This window comes from Perca flavescens, chromosome 4 (genome assembly GCF_004354835.1).
Source record: "Perca flavescens isolate YP-PL-M2 chromosome 4, PFLA_1.0, whole genome shotgun sequence".
NCBI lineage: Eukaryota > Metazoa > Chordata > Actinopteri > Perciformes > Percidae > Perca > Perca flavescens.
In genome coordinates this window covers 23,773,366-23,790,637 of record NC_041334.1, presented here as the reverse complement: position 1 = coordinate 23,790,637, position 17,272 = coordinate 23,773,366, and the positions used below count along the sequence as shown (strand labels likewise).

The following is a 17,272-nucleotide window of genomic DNA, read 5'->3' as shown; positions in this document are numbered from 1 at the left end:
TTAATTTATTGATGTTTGAATAAATTATACGATTAAAAAGGTCTGAGTTAGGGGATTTAATCACAATGAAGGAATTTAAACATTTCGGTAAAGATGTGATTAACAAACTTATTTTCCCAGAGAGACTAATGAGAGTGACCATCAACGAACCAACAGATAACCGGTTATCATTTCTTTGGTTGTCAAATAAAATGGTTAACCACTGAAAATTAGACCATCTTACTGGAGACAGGTACCATGTACCACGATATGAAACGTTTCCATCCAAAGTGAAAGCATCAATTAGTATCAACCTGCAGAAATAGATTTTTACACGATACATACCTGAACTCAGGTACACAACACAATTGTATGAATCCCCCTGCAAAGGTGCAGAGGACTTTTTTATGATGCAAGTGTGTGTACATGAGAAGAGATGAAAAAGAGAATCAGGAGCCAGAGTTGAGGGAAACATGGCTTTTAAAATGAAGTAATTCACCAAGATAAAACACGTTTTAGAGCGATATACTACTACTTTATTATATATGTATTTAAATAGCTGAAATAATTAAAAAGATGTAAGAAGTCAATCTCCTTTAACCCAACAAAAACATTTACCACAGCAAAATAAACGGAAACATGGGAAAAATAATCACAATACATTCCGTCACTAAGAAAACTTTTTATTAACTCTCCAAGAGCAGCTTTAGTAATTACAGTTTTTCAGTCTTGTAAATAAATATTACTCAAGTTATAATCTTGTCTATTATTTCTCTCCACATTAGCACAGGACAGAATAAAGACTACAATAATAAAGACTTTATTGTTAAGGGTAACAATTTCAGTAACTACAGTAAATTCTGTCCATCAATTATTTTCAATGATTAGTACAGAAGTGGATCTACAGTAACTATTAATCGGTCTGATGTGTTTTCCATTATTATCTGATGTGTTGTTATAGATTTGTGTGTATGAATCCATTTGTACGTGAAGTAAATTGATTTACTCTGTCAATGGGTTTCTGAAATTCTTTCCAGCAAAGCGAGCCTTGTCTCCCAGCTCCTCTTCGATTCTACAGTAAAGTAAAAAATATAAAAAAATGTAATGTAGATTTATTTTTTACAACAAGTAGATAATTTGCCCAGTACTTTAATAAAAGTCCATCAAAGATATGAGCCAAGTACATACACAATGTTTAAAGGATTGGAAATGATACAGACTGAGATTAATGCACCAACCAAAATAATTAAAACAACATAATGTATGTCATTCGAATCAATACAGCACAACTACGTAGTTGTAGTTTAGCAGAAAGGCATTGGCGGTATTTTATTTCACAAATTAGAACACCACGTGTACAGTTGCATTTTATACTTTTTTAAAATGGCACAATAGGGATAAAATTCCTATTTTTGGTATAAGACTTGCCTTAGAATCTGGTTGTATTTGGCTAAACGCTCAGAGCGACAGGGTGCCCCAGTCTTGATCTGAAAGTGCATGACAAAATGTATACAATGATTTCAATCAAAGTGATTCAATGTCTCCATTAATCTTTGTCCAAGTCATTGCATTGTGATTACTGTCTCACAGCATTTAATATTGCATTTTGACTAATGGTGTTGTTTATTCAGAAATGTATCAAAGTAGTTTATGAAGTGGCAATATGGAAAATGGACAGAGGAGATAAATCCATATCGTTTGTAATAAATGTCCAATTTACTGTTCCTCGAAATACGCACTCATACAACAAACATTTTTATTATCTGAATTTACCTGTCCAGTGCACAGGCCCACCACCAGATCTGCAATGAAGGTGTCCTCAGTTTCACCGGAGCGATGGCTGACCATCACACCCCAGCCACTCTCCTGAGCCATCTTACACCTGTCAGGACGACAAATGGGAGACCATCAACTTCTAGACATTACAGGACATTGTAAGGTATATAGTCTAATATTCAAATGATCTATAGCCACATCCCAGACTTATTTTAAATTGAAAAAAGTGTTGACTCACGCTTGCATGGACTCAGTAACTGTGCCAATCTGGTTGACTTTAAGCAGCAGGCAGTTGCAGGCTTTCTCCTCCACAGCCTTGCTGATGCGATTAGGGTTTGTCACCGTCAGATCGTCTCCAACAACCTGAATGTCTGTGCTTCCAGTGAAACTGGTCCAGGCCGCCCAGTCGTCCTGGTCGAAGGGATCTTCGATGGAAACCACTGAGTGGGAAAAAAAAAATGCAGACATTCCTCATTGGATATTGACACAGATGATCAGTATGGTTATGTTTGTGATCACGTTCAGCTGTTGTTCCATCAAGAGATCCTTCAAGGACCAAACATACTTTTGATCCAACAGGGCAAGAAACACGAACGATGAGACAATCCGACGATTCAACAGATTATCTACAGTAACCCATGTTATTTCAAGGTAAAAACGTAAGGTCCCTCATTGCACGGGAAAACTGTGCATGTACAACAATGTCAAACACTGTATGTCAACGATGAACCAAGAAATCAATCTATATACTGTGCTGGATGTTTACAACGGACAGATTGGGTAATAGTTTTAGCTTTCCAAATAAGTTTGCCAAACCTCTGGGAGTAATGATCATCATGCTCATTTTCTTTCCCCATCAGACTCTCTGCAGTTAACCTGGTTAGTAAAATGTAATTATCACTGATAAGAATGATAGCCAAACACATGAGAAAAAGACCTAGAAGTTCTGGCAAAACCAAAATATCCTTTCATTCTAAAAGGATCATGGAGACATTTGAACATCACAGTGTACTTATATTTGTAATCTCTTTTCAAAGTACATCCATGCTATAAAAAGGGAAATTTGCAATAATATCAATATTCACCAGTATATAAATACCTGTGTGACTATGCCACGATGTTGCAATAATAATCAGGACAATAGTCAGGGCTCAATACTGCGACCAAATTTACACGTTTAACGTTGAAATTTCGGTACCTGAGAGCGCGTAAGCCTGAAAACACAGAGAGGACAGAGAGCAGAGCTCTGACACAAACTCGCACACACGCAGAGCTGCAGACAGTGCAAACTACGTGGGCTCTGCAGTTTTGTTGAAGTCACAGTGAGTCACGGAAATGCCGATAAAGCGGTTTCAAGTGTGGTTACAGTTTTTCATAACGTCACGAAGACAGCGTTTGCTGCGATATGATAACGGGGAGCCGAAAGCGGTCGCGGTCCTGTTGACGTTACACTTCCTCGGAGACAAGCAGGTACAACAGTGGCTTCTGTGCCCTTGTGACTGACTGACAGGCTGAGGTTGTAAGGCAAGGCAACTTTATTTCTACAGCACCTTTCAGCAACAGGGCAATTCAAAGTGCGAAACATTAAAGAGCAATAAAAAACAGTCATGATGAAAATAAAACAGGCTAAAAAATAATATACAAAAATACAATAATAAAAAAATTATGTTTTTTTTACTGACATGACAGCGATGGGGCTGTCAGTTTACTTTCTATGCATCTTCAAAAGTGACACTGAATTTGAAACAGCACATTGTAATTTCTGCATCTATTATCAAAGTATTTATTAGTAATACAGTAGAAATGTGAATATTTGGTTAGCATGTTAATTTACGGTGTGTGCCCCTACATTTTCTGGTTGTGCCCCTAAAATTTTCAGTTGGGGGCCACTGTGTTCCTAGTGAAAAAAGTTAGTCTGGAGCCCTGATAGTTTTCACAAGCTATTGTGCACTATGTATAAAAGCAACTAATAACATTGTTGACATGACACTTCAGTCTTTTTACAGGTCTATTTTTTCTTTTAGTACAAACAAAGAAGATTGTTGTAACAAAATCATTTGAATTTAAGCTCCTGTTGGAACTCACAATTGTTTTTGCCAGGGCAGTCATTGTGAGTTGAAAGCACAAATCTGTCTAATCTATATTTTGGCAAGTGCCTTTGATTTGGTTTTACTCTTTTAAAAAGTGAGATGACTTCCAACCTTTTATTTTTCCTTTTCTGGTTCATATCTGTTTAAAACTTGACTGCAGATCAAAATGCTGAATGCTTTCTGTTATATATTTGAAGATCCAAAAAATTAATTTTAGGAAGAAGAAAAAGAAAAAAAAGATGAACTAGGAATATTGTTGTTCTTGAAAGCTTTGCAATGATGAAACAGTTTTTTGATGTTGTAAACCAGTGCTGACAATAGCACACAGTCAATTTGTCTGGCTCTTTTAGATGATGAATAGATTAAAGCTAGGGAAGTTAATCTATATTCCAGATCACTTTCATCAGCACTTTCCATTGTAATTATGATTTACTACCATTTAATTTCCTCATTGGTCTGAACGAGTGATGCATACAATTGCCGATATTACAAAAGACTATAGTCTCCGTACTTTCCAGGAAATACAGCAGCAGTTTAATATACCGGCCACTTCATTTTACTTGCAGATGCGATCTGCCTTTTACGTGCTTATGGAATCCCCTGGGGGAAAGAACATCTGTTGCATAAGTTACATTGTATATATTCAAGTGTGGGTACCAGAGGTCTGGTCTCCCAATTATAGTCCATGGCGGCAACTCAAACGAATGCCAACCAACAATATATGGAAAATAAAATAGATTTATCATTAAAATAGACAGGTATTAATTGGTTCAGACTCTGATCCAATATTTAAATTTCTTCAAGAAACCCAAATCATCAAAGGATACATTATAATTTTGTTTTGAGAGCATACTGCACACCTTGCAAATTATTTCTGATGAAAGGCGGACAATCCCCAAACATATGTTGGTCTGTTCTGTATACGTGTTCTTTTTATAATCAATAAATTGATCCTACGAATAAAAAAAAATAAAAAAGCAGCCTGATCCCTGACATTACTATTACGTATGTTGTGTGTCCTGCTCTACACCTGCTAAATAATGTGTAAAAAGATAAAAAATGTCTGGAAGTTACCTGGATAATCCTTCACAAAGCTCTTGTAGAGATCAGCCAGCTCGTCTGGAGTGATGTAACGGCTCGAGTCGTCAGGAGACTTGAAGTCCAGATCGTATTTTCCCTCCCTGTAGAATTCAGACGCTGCCACATCCATGCCAATCACAACCTCATCTGTGTATCCTGCTTTAGCAATGGCCTCCTTTATCAACTCCAGAGCTGCAGAGTTAAACACAAAAATAAATTGCTGGGCATTACTCATCATGATTTATGCTATAAAACTTGCATGGAGCACCACAGAAAACAATAAATGAGGATGATGATTTCCACACAGAGTGACCAGAAAAATAGAAACCCCAAAACATTGTAATGCAACCCCACAGTCCTGTAACAAATATTACTTACAAAACATACATGTTTAACAGGTTGACACTGTGTCAGATAGATGTTGTTTAAATGGTATTTATTTTGAAGTGTGTTTAGCATGATTGTGTAAGGTCTAATAAATTTTGCTCCACCATTTATAAAAATTATGTGGGGATATTTTTAGAAATACCTTTTCAAGAGGACACACTCCAATACACCACTACCAACTGAACTCTAAAAATGTACCATAGAAACAAGTCAACAAACAAAAAACTGAAGTCCCAATCAAACAGGATTGTATTTGTTACTTGGCCTGTGTTCTGCATTACATTGTGTACTTGTTTGTATTTTTAAGGTCACTGTATGATCATACATCATACCTTGACCCAAACGTCTTCTTTTTAGAACGAGAGGTTTCTTTAAAAGCAGAACATTGTGCAGATTTCTTTTTGTCTAACGGTTTACAGGCTGCACATTTGGTTTACAGCACAGTTATTTTCTTTATTGGGATAATAGCAGTTTGACTTCACGCTGGGCAAGATTTCTTTTGGAAAGGAACCTGTAACCTGTGCTAATCTTGCAGTTGTAAGAGAGTTTCAAACAAAATCATTCCTCCCCCTCCATACCTTCCTGGTTCTCCAGTATGTTTGGAGCAAAGCCACCTTCATCACCCACATTGGTGGCATCCTGACCATATTTCTTCTTGATGACATTTTTCAGATTGTGGTAGACCTCAGCTCCAATGCGCATGGCTTCTTTGAAGTTGCTTGCGCCAATGGGCAGGATCATGAACTCCTGCATGGCAAGCTTGTTGCCTGCATGAGAGCCACCATTGATCACATTAAAGGCCTGGCGGAGGCAGAAGGGAGAGAAACAAGATCTGTGACTTCACAATGAACTGGAAGGCAAACTGAATAATGAGGAAAAAATAAGAATTCTCACTGGCACAGGCAAGATGACCTCAGGGTTTCCTGCAAGGTCAGCAATATGACGATACAGGGGGACGCCTTTCTCTGCTGCACCAGCTTTGCAAACAGCTAAAGAAACACCCAGGATGGCGTTTGCTCCAAATTTGGCTGTTTGGAGGAAAGCAAAATATAAACATTCACCATCTTTTCACAGAACTTTCTGTCCTACTACTGCAACCAGCAGTGACATTATTAATGAAACATCTCAGATCTGAACATATATGCATCAGATTACACTGGAAAGAAGCTTCATAATGCAGCAGGACAATGATCTTAAACAAAGAGCCAAACAGTAAAAAGTACTTTACTGGTCATCTGACCTCAATTCAACTGAGCAGAGGCCTATACTACAAAGCAAGATTTCGGGTTACCTAAGTGAACTTCAGGTTCAACCCAGGGTTTTGTGTATTACAACGGTGGGTCACTTGTTACCAGGTTACGTCGCCATGGTAATTTATGCTGAACACCTAACCTGCTCTGGAGCAGGTTACGCTCTAGATTAGAGATCAACCGGTGTTAAAGCACCGCCTACTGACCAATCAATACTCTCTTGATAATGGCGTCACCGTTCTTAGAAGATCCGGTGGAACTTGGAGGGAGGGAGGGAGAGAGAGAGAGAGAGAGAGAGAGAGAGAGAGAGAGAGAGAGAGAGAGAGAGATGCACTCAGAAAAGCTAGAATATTTAGAGACAGACAAAACCCGTTGACATTCCCTGATGGGTATCTTTATGAAAGATATAGATTTTAAGCAAAGGGGATTTACGTATCTTTGTCAGCTTCTTGAGCCATATATTTATTTATATTGCCAATGCGACACATTGGTTTGAATTATGTTTTTATATAATTTTTGTATCTGCTCCCACGACCGCTTACCATTGCCAGGGTTGCAACTGAAAGACTAGGCTACAGCAACGAAAGTTTATGGAACACACAAGTGTAATATATGGTCAGATCTTGTTGTGCCTTACTAATGGGGCAATGATATTGATAAGCCTTAATTTACGCATTTACAGCGTCTGCAATGTTTTGCCAGCTTTCCTTCCTGGGTTCAGCAGCAGCGACTGTATTGCTTTTTGCCTGTATTACGTGTCTGTGTTCTTCATATTTCTGCAGGATTTGCTCTTCTTGTGTAAAATATGCAGCTCTGGTAGACTTGTCCATGTTTGTGATTGGTCATATAGTGCAAACACCATCCCTTTTATGTGAAGGCGCTCGTCGCTAGACTGGGAAACCCTGGGAACAGGTTGATAACCACCGTTGTGTCACACCTTTTGCGGGACCGCGGTTGTTAGGTTAGGTGAAGCCGAGTAACAGAAATAAATTCAGGGCATGTTGATCAGGTGTTCCACTTGTTAAGCGAAAGACTGGAGGCATGAACAAGCAAGAAGTGAAAATGGCTGCTTCAGTATAAATCTGCCATAGTCCAGATGGTTATGAAGACTGTAGTGCAATGTTTCGAACTGTTTCAGATGTCACAACAGTACGATTATTGTCACTTACATTTGTTCTCTGTGCCATCCAAGTCGATCATCATCTGGTCAATTCTCTCTTGCTCAACCACAGATACATCCTGACGAGATGGAAAGAGCAAGTTGGGAATGATTCACATCAGCAACAATGAACAGTCGATATCTTAATTTGTACAAAATTTGGGGAAATAAAACACAGAGTGAGAATTATCTTCTTACTTGGCCAACAAGTGCAGGTGCAATAGTTGAATTAATGTGTCCTACAGCCTGGGAGACTCCTGCGACAGAGAGATTAGTGTGATTATTCTACACAACGTTATGGGCAAATCTTGTAAAGCCAATGATAAAAACAGAGATTTTGAACACGTGCAAATTTTATTTCTCAAGTACATATACAGAAATGCATGCAGTTTTATTTTCCAGTCCATCAATCCACAGGCTAAACATCAATATTGAAGTGTGAGCATGCTTTACTGACAATTCACCATGCACATCACATCTGGTTGATTGCCAAAAGCATTCGATGATGAATTGTTATGTTGTCATGTAATTAAATGACAGTGTAATTAATAGTTGTACTGTCAAATGGACAAATGTTTGTTCTTAATCGAGAGGGACAAGCAATGGAAACTCACTAACCCTTTCACATCTGGAAAAGAGGAAACGAGAGAATGGAGAGTAAAGACGACATCCAGAAAGATGAAAACTATAAAATATAGCAACTTTTCCTTGAAAATGTATTCTTCTTACTGGTAGTGAATAAGAAAATCACACCTAACATTTAAGTCAGTCATTCTATCCTAGTAAAAAGAAACCACTGAAATGCCGTACAGACCTTTTCCAAGGTAGCGTGACTTGTCATTGTCCCTAAGCTCCAAGGCTTCGTAGATTCCAGTAGATGCACCGCTTGGAACAGCTGCCCTAAACAAGCCTGTGGAATGTACATGGGAGCAGAGAGGAGACATAATATGGGTGACATGACAATCAATAAAGATTAGGGCTGAACGATTAAGTGCATTTGCAATTAAACTGGGATATGTTTCAATTGCAGAGGCTGCGACTAGAAACACCCCAAAGCGATAGTTATGATAGTTGCATGACTAAAAAGCCTAACATCAGGGTGTCAACTGTCAAGGAAGCGAAATGCCATCAGACAGGGATCACTGACCGCGTAACTCCATATGAACATACTGTAAGTTCAGTAACAGAACATGGACATTACTCAAGTAATAAGTTTATCACTAAAGAAAGTTTGCACCTCAGTACTGTGACCAAGCCTGGGCTGACACTGACGGCTTTGATAAATACACTGGATAAGCGGTACAACATGCCCTCCGCACATATTTTAGCAAGGTCGCCATACCGAAGCTAATGTTACACAAAAATTTGAAACAGAGAGTCACAACTGACGTGGTCAAGCCGTAGGATCACTGTGGTGTTTACACCAGGCTTATTTGTCAGTGCTTTATGTTGTCATGGTAATTATTACATGTCATTGTATTACAAGGCTGGACGTTCAACAAATCAGTCACTGTGATTAAAGTAGTTTATAAATAAATAATGTCATTCATATATTCATGCATCACCTAATTGAATCAATATAATAAGTAAAGGACAGGTTGTTTAATATTGCGTTATCATACAATAATCTTTTTGACTTTGTTAAATAATACAGCAGAAGAGCTTGAAAATAATAATCGCATTTTAAATCGATTATTTTCCAAAATCGTTCAGCCCTGCTAAAGATGATTAAATAAAATGTTGTTATTGAGGCACATGGGCAATACGTTTATAGATTATTTTAGTTATATTTCTGCCTACCTTTGTCAGTGTAAAGGTCAACCTCCACGGTGGGGTTTCCACGAGAATCAAAGATCTCTCGGGCGTGGATCTTGAGTATAGACATGGTGTAGGACCTTGAGATGAGACAGAAGTTGAATTTGTTACTATCCAACAATCATCTGAACAAATAATCTGTATGCAGCCTGTAGCAACTCTGGTTTGAGACAGAAGAATAAATGAAAATAAACACTCAATGCTATCTTAAAATCTAGTTTTCTGTTACTACTTGCACACCTCTTTTACACTCTTTAGTCCTTGAGGCTCAATCACGAAAATATCCTGACCTAGCTGCAAGATTAGGAGTGCTAACACAGGCATGCTACCATCCTAATTGGATTAGACCTTCTCATCTGATTAATCACATGGCAGTAGGGCAGTAGAAATTGCTGCATCTATCAATGCTAGGTTAAGCTTGCTATCCTGTGTTGCAGTAAAGTGTATATGAATTTAAGTTCTAGCATGGAGTCATTAGGCTACTTTGATTACAAAAGAATGTATGCCATAGAAAAGTACCTCTGCCATTCACCACAGGACATGCTATCCACAATAATCCCTCCCCTTTGCATGCCAGATACATAACCAGGCTAACTACGCAATGACGCTTCCTGCAGACTGGGTTGCACACCAGAGACAAGAACATTAAGGAAACAGCAATTTCTGTTTCAACATATGACCAAATGATTAAACACTGGATTAAAAGGGGAGGCTGATGCAGACACACATAATCTAACTCAGTGGCAAAGCAGAGTCACTGCATAAAATCCAACAGGTCAAAGACAAATTGTTCCAACCAATAACTTATATACTCAGTGGCAACCATACAATTTAAAAAGTAAAACACCTCACTTTCCTTCTTTTAAACAAGAGACTTGGAGCTGAAATAACTAATGATTAATTAGTTGAAAGACAATTTAACCAAGTAGGTATGTTAATATTCTATTTTACCTTGAGATCAATTTACAAAATGAGAATGACGTAAATTCAGTGGTTCCATTTCCCCATATATTAAGATGTGATGCTTTTCTTACTCTTAAATTATATTAAATTAAATATCTATGTGGGTTTTTGACGGTTGGTCAGACAAAACAAGACGTGTTATGATGTTGACTTGGTCTCTCTGATGGACAATTTTGATTGATAATCAATGATGGCAGGGCGTTTGGCCCTGCCATAGTAGGCCTATCAAGAGTTTCACATTTAGTCTCGACTTCAGCCAAAGAACCGTCAGCACCGTCATTGTTTTGCATGTTACTAGTAAGTCTGAAGTCTTGGCTATGAAGACCCAAGTCAACACTTACAAGTCACATTTGGACAGTAGTAGAGGTCGACCAATATGGGTTTTCTCTGGCCGATGCCGATCTTTAGAAATCAAGGTCAGCCGATGGCCGATAAATGCTGCCGATTTATTTTGCCCAATATTTGGCCGATATGTGCTTGTTTTTAAACCTCTATTTGAAAGATATAATGTAACACTAATATACACAGAATTTCTCAACAAAAACATTTATTGAACACTTCACCAATCTACACTTGTATACTTCAATTAAAAATGTATAATTTAAAAACATACTGTGAAAAATATATTAAATAAACGAAACAGGTAAGAAGAAAATAAACTTTGTCAAATGAAGTTTAGTGCACTTAGCAGCATTTATTAAATTCTGAGAGACTAGGGTTATCTAAAGTCAATTCTTGTTCACCTTGTTTGTTAGATCATTGTTCATTTGTTGAAGTGTTGTATCTGTGTTTTGGGGATCCTACTGTTACATGTCCTGTTGCACTCATTAGGATCAAAACTCTGAGTTGTAATTTAAAACTCGTCCAGCCAATTTAATAAAATTAAGGGTTTTATTCATGCTCGAGTCCATAGATGCAGTTAATGGATACAGGCACGGAGAACTGAAGGCTCTGTTAGCAACGATTAGCTCCGTTGGCGGTTAGCTCCGTTAGTGGTTAGCTCCGTTATAGGAGTGGATGAGACTGCCACGCACAGGGGTAACGACCAGGCTTTGATAAATGACATTCGGGGAGCTTCCACAGCGGTGTGGCCGCTGTGTTTTGTACGGTTTTATTAGTACAGTTAATCCCAAGGCAAGAACACCAGCAATATGCTAGCTACTACTAACGGTAGCGTCGGAGCCTGAAGTGACTGTGCGAGACACAGCGCAAGAATTCACGAGGGGAGGGGCTGGAGGCAGGTGGTCTGAGTGCGCTGTAAAAAATGTCACCTATTCATGTTTTTAACACTAGGCTGCCCGCAGATGCGCCTGCCTATTAATCGGCTTGATATACTGGGATATTGGCCGATGCCGATTATGTAAAAAAAAAATGCCAAAAATCGGCCGACCGATTAATCAGTCGACCTCTAGAGAGTAGTGTCATGAGACTTAAGACAGGAAATCAGTGCGGACCATTTTAATTTTGATAGCGACAAGGGACTAGGAAAAAAAAAAATTGTAGATGTTTAAAGACAAGTTAAAACATGAGATAACTTATGATTAATTCACTCTAACTGTCACTGCTAGCTATTCCTGATAAAAAAAATTACCAAGCCATGTGAAACAAGCTAGACTTGAATAAAATCTAGAATGTCTGTTGTAAGAATTATTGTGGTAACTAGGGCTGCTCCTTCTTAGTCGATTAGTCGACTAATCGATCATTTTGTTCTTAGTCAACTTAGATTTCTTTAGTCGATTAGTCATGATTTATGCTTTTTTCATGCTGAATGACTTATTTCCATGAAACGTATGAGCACATCTCTGTTAAATACAAGAATTAAAGTGGTGCTTTTGCAAGACTCTTTGCGGAGAAACTCAGATTTACAAATCTGTCGTTTAAATCAACTAATCGATTAGTTGATACAATTGAATCAGTCTTAGTCGACTAAGAATTTCTTCAATCGAGCACAGCCCTAGTGGTAAAGGCTATTTTCAGCAACAGGTCATCAAGTCTTTAGCAAGTTACAACAACTGAACATATTATAAAACCAAATGCATTATGAAATAGGCTATAGGTATGATCTTGCCAGTACCAATTGTTGTCGGTGTATGAAAACATGGATGTGTTTGGCTAAACTTGAACCTTTTTATATATATATTTTATGGGAAAGTCAAATGAAAGTACACACGCATTATTAATTCACTTTACATACTTATGTCGATATGGATCACTGTCATTATGGAAAATATCCCTTTATCCCAAGTAATTCTTAACCTTGGAAATAGCAGATTGACACACAAAAATTAACTCAAGGTCAATTTACTAGTGGAGAAAAAAAAACTAAAGTGGACATGGAGTAAAGTTTTTTTTAATTTATTTTTAAAATCACTGCATCTCATTAATATTGTGACTCCAAACTCCTGTCTCATGCCCTTATTAATAACATAATATATTAGTAATATACAGTCTATGCTCCCGTCTCAGCTGGGAGGCTGGTGCCGTGCTCGAGCTGTAATGTTTAGTTCAAAAACATCCAAAACACCAAAGGAAGACGAGCCGACCAAACGCGAGCTTTATTTTGAAAAGTCGAAGCTCGAGCACGGCACCAGCCTCCCGGCTGAGACGGGAGCAGACTGTATATTACTATTATATTATGTTATTAATAAGGGCATGAGACAGGAGTTCTCTTTTTACTATGCAGCCATACCCAACTCTAATAAAAAGGCAGAAAAGGGGTCGAAAATCCAGCTGATTAGCTTTTCCCTGTAGAGGTCTGGAGAACTTCCGTTGTGGAATCTGGATGCATCGTTTTTTTGTTGCATTTGTTTTCGGGGTTTGTGTGCTTTTCTTTTTGCATCGTTTTTTATTTGCATCGCGTTTATGTATTTGGTTGTGTTGTGTGTATTTGCAGCGCGTTTGCTGAATGCTGCGCATGTGTTGTCAAATTAATGAAGTTGTTTTTCTTTTTGCATCGCTTCTTTTTTTATAAGAAGTTTATGTATTTGGTTGTGTTGTGTGTATTTGGCGCGTTTGGTGAATGCTGCACGTGTTGTCAAATTAATGAAGTTGTTTTCTTAATTTGCTTGTGTTTTGTCTATTTGCATGTGTTTTCTGAAGTTGCAGGGCGTTTGCCCCTGTCGGCCACCGTACCAAACGCATCGTGTCCCATTACTGATTCGGTTGCGGGCGGACAACATTAGCTAACGTTAGCTAAACTGAACTAACTGACTTAAAAGTTACACGTAAACAAGAACAAGAGCGTGTTGACAGACTACGACCAGAACGCACAAATGAAATATCCCTACCTTGATGTCAACCGCAGACAAGTTGAGACAATTCTGTTAAGAAATGTGTAGCTACAGGCCCAAGTGAAGAGTCAAGGAAGCGTTTCTCCTTCTTCTTCTTCTCCGTATGCATTTCCGGCACGCATGCGCCTTGTATGCGTGTTGCTGCCCTAATGGTTGCTGCCTGCTGTCCCCATTGTAGTTCAAATATACTGTCTATGAGTTCAATGTGAAGTACAACACGGTAAAATGTAGCCTGAGAGATGGGTGTACTTTAGGTTAGATTGCTGAGATCATAATTTGTTTGTCCTAAATGCTTTTATTGGGAAGCGCTTTGTAACTTGTGTTTTAATAAGCAGAAAATATATATTTCTTGACTTACTTACTAAAATGTCTTCTATTACTTAGGCTACTTACTTACTAAAACGTATTATAGGCTACTTACATAATTACTTACTTACTTACGTACTACTTTTTTATTACTTAGAAAACAGGGTTAGTGGAGTGGAGGCCAGTGTAAAAAGTAAAAAATAAAAAATAAAAACAATAAAGAAGAGTGTTGAGACTAGTGTGGATGGCAGGAAATGGCTACTTGATTTTTTTTTATGAGAACTACTGGACTAATTACACGCCTTAAAAAAGGCACTGATGAATATACATTAATATTATTATAATATCGAGAAGGAAATAATAAGACACCGTTAAGGATGCCAACTTCCGTATTTTGTTCAGTAGAGGGCAGTCAATTGTTGCCTCCTCCCACATGCAGAGTAAACGAGCGGCAACCACAGAAGAAAAAACTCCCCCTGAAATGAATTGAATGAATGTGCTAGGCTGAAGAAGTAAAAAACAAAACAACACTTACTTTTTATTTAAACTGGTTTGTTTAAAGCCCACCGAAGGGTATATTTTGGAGTGATAATGTCAGGGATACCTCCAGACACATGGCAGCCGCCAACAGTGGCTCTGGACACGACGTAAGTTTTTAGTAAAACCGCTGATGCTAACTCGGTTAAGATAGCTCTCAGTCATAACGTGATGTTAGCTAGCTAGCGGTTTGGTGACGTTAATTAACTTCGCGTTGCGCCGACTAGGTTAACTTCTGCGATACTAACATTTATTCTAAGGCTTTGGATAATCTTTAACACACCGTCAGAGTGCTGTCTGTGCTATCCAACGACGCTACACATATTAATACTGACCATGCATTGCAGGATGGGGACGGTTGTGGTGGAGCTGTACTGGAAACATGCACCAAAGACCTGCAAGAACTTTGCAGAGCTGGCCAGAAGAGGCTACTACAATAACACAAAGTTTCACCGAATAATCAAAGACTTCATGGTGCAAGGAGGAGACCCTACAGGAACAGGTGGGTTCATCACATACACGACATATCCAGACAGGATGCAGAGGCAGGCTTGGTCACGTACTTTTGTGCTATTTTGACCTGGCTGGTGAAAGTTTCCCAGAAAGATTTTCGCAATTTGGCACCAGGTCAACGTGTTCAATTAGTATTGTGGAATTTTGGCACTAGGCAAACATAACATAATTCTACTTTTAGAAAAAGAATACATATTTATTTGGTATAAATGGAACAATTCTCAAAAGTTTCTTTGGAAAGCAACAACAGTTTATAAACTAAACTCAAACTGCCTCAGAACTTTGTCTCTATTTCCTATAATTTGTATCAAATTACATCGTTCTTACAAGGAAGCTTTCAAAACATTTCTTAGGAAATAATGGGCCCTATGAAATAAAGCATTGCTGGGAAATCTTATGCTACAGCACTCAATGATATTTAAGAAAATGTTTTGGTTCCAACTTTTGTAGCAATAGTTTGGGAAAAGGTCCTTGTTTGGAAGTGAAATTTGTGTTACAAGTGCACAGAGCCCAAACCTTTACCCTATCCAACACCTTTTAGGCTGAAAACTATAAGCCAGGACTTACTACCCAACATCATTGGCTCACCTCACTGATGCTCTTGTGGCTGAATGGGAGCAAATGCATGCAGCCAGGCTCCACATGTGTAATGTTATCAATCAGACTTCTGCATATTTCAGTGGGCCTCGTGTTTTAATTTATGCTTTAAATTAGTATTGTAGCAGGATTTACTTTCTGCATTCTTGAATTAATAGATTTCACCCAACCAAAACACTTAGCAGTGCAGCCTGTGTAGTGAGGATCACACCACCACACTTCTTATTTATGAGCATTTAAAAAAAAAAAAAAAAAAAAAAAGGAAGGTATTTTAATGTGTGATCTTTTGAACATTTTGTTTTTCTAATTGACGTATATTTCAAACAATGTCTTACACCACTTGTAGTAGCTCATGCTCGTACATTTTTTTGTCATCTTATCCATAACATTCACTTTACTTTGTAAACCTGTCTCCCTGAAAACACAACTTTACCTTTTTGGCAAAGTAAGGGTGAAATATACTGTAGACACAGAGCATTGTTGAACCTCACAGTTCAATGTTCATGATTGTATGTTTCCTTCAGTTACCTTATTTGAAGATGGCAAATCTGTAGTTTACTGGTCTTTGGTCTTCTAACAGGTCGCGGTGGTGCATCCATATTTGGTAAACAGTTTGAAGATGAGCTGAACCCAGAACTGAAATTTACAGGTAATCACAGTGGAAAAATCCCCAATTGAATAAAAGTTGGTAGATGTGGAGGAGACAAGTATAGGTTGGTAAATAAAGAAAAGGCTCCTCTGCCCTTTTCAAATAATTTACCTGTCAGTACGGAGTCCTTAATGTTATCTTTTTTACAAAAATTAAGTTAGGTTTTGTTGCAGTGCTGTTGTATTTAAGTGCATTGGTTTTTAGCGAGGTATACCTAATATACTGGCAACTCAGTGGATTTTCAAATATATTAGTCAATGTATACCAAATGTTAAAAGTTGTTGTGGTTTTGCCTCAAGAATTTCTTGATTTGAAATCTGATTAAAATGGACCAATTGTTACAGATTTCTAATGTTTATGTGACACTTGAGGGACTTTTAACAGCGAAAAGTCACAAAATTGTAATTCTCTCTTTTCATTTGTGTATCTGTTAGGTGCTGGTATTCTGGCGATGGCCAACGCAGGACCAGACACAAACGGAAGCCAGTTCTTCTTCACTCTCGGACCCACTCAGTGGTTAGATGGAAAGCACAGTATTTTTGGAAGAGTATGCCAGGGGATGGGAGTGCTGAACCGGATTGGGATGGTGGAGACAAGTGGTCAAGATCGTCCAGTTGATGATATCAAAATCATCAGAACTAATGTAGCCAATTAAACAAATACTGATTATTTTTTACACAGATTCTTTTTTTTTTTTAAATAAAGGTTTCAATGTTTTAATGTCATGTTTTTATTTTATAGTATACCGCTATGGCAATGATCAATCTATGACAGTATTGCACTAGTACCAACTGAAAGGTTGAGTAACAGACAGAATTTAAACCCAGCTACATATCACTATAAAGTAGAACTGCAATGATTGTCGATTAATTGACAGAATA

General features: G+C 38.0%; 2 protein-coding genes across 3 annotated transcripts; one reads left to right on the top strand and one right to left on the bottom strand.

Moving 5' to 3' along the window:
• Positions 1-646: 646 nt before the first annotated feature.
• On the bottom strand, positions 647-15,176 carry eno1b (enolase 1b, (alpha)). Of its 2 annotated transcripts, none has more exons than XM_028575561.1 (12): positions 14,968-15,176; positions 9,522-9,616; positions 8,536-8,631; positions 7,920-7,978; positions 7,732-7,801; positions 6,207-6,340; positions 5,891-6,113; positions 4,920-5,117; positions 1,994-2,195; positions 1,753-1,861; positions 1,408-1,466; positions 647-1,051 (listed from the first exon to the last, which is right to left on the bottom strand). In XM_028575561.1, the coding sequence occupies exons 2-12, from the start codon at positions 9,604-9,606 to the stop codon at positions 982-984; spliced, it is 1,305 nt and encodes a 434-aa protein (XP_028431362.1). In that variant the 5' UTR covers positions 9,607-9,616; positions 14,968-15,176; the 3' UTR covers positions 647-981. The 2 variants fall into 2 exon arrangements, with proteins under 2 accessions (XP_028431362.1, XP_028431361.1); XM_028575560.1 differs by lacking the exon at positions 14,968-15,176 and adding an exon at positions 13,787-13,939.
• Positions 14,482-17,067, top strand: ppil1 (peptidylprolyl isomerase (cyclophilin)-like 1). Its single transcript, XM_028575562.1, has 4 exons — positions 14,482-14,742; positions 14,980-15,134; positions 16,323-16,391; positions 16,826-17,067. The coding sequence occupies exons 1-4, from the start codon at positions 14,687-14,689 to the stop codon at positions 17,044-17,046; spliced, it is 501 nt and encodes a 166-aa protein (XP_028431363.1). The 5' UTR covers positions 14,482-14,686; the 3' UTR covers positions 17,047-17,067.
• The last annotated feature ends 205 nt before the right edge of the window (positions 17,068-17,272 follow it).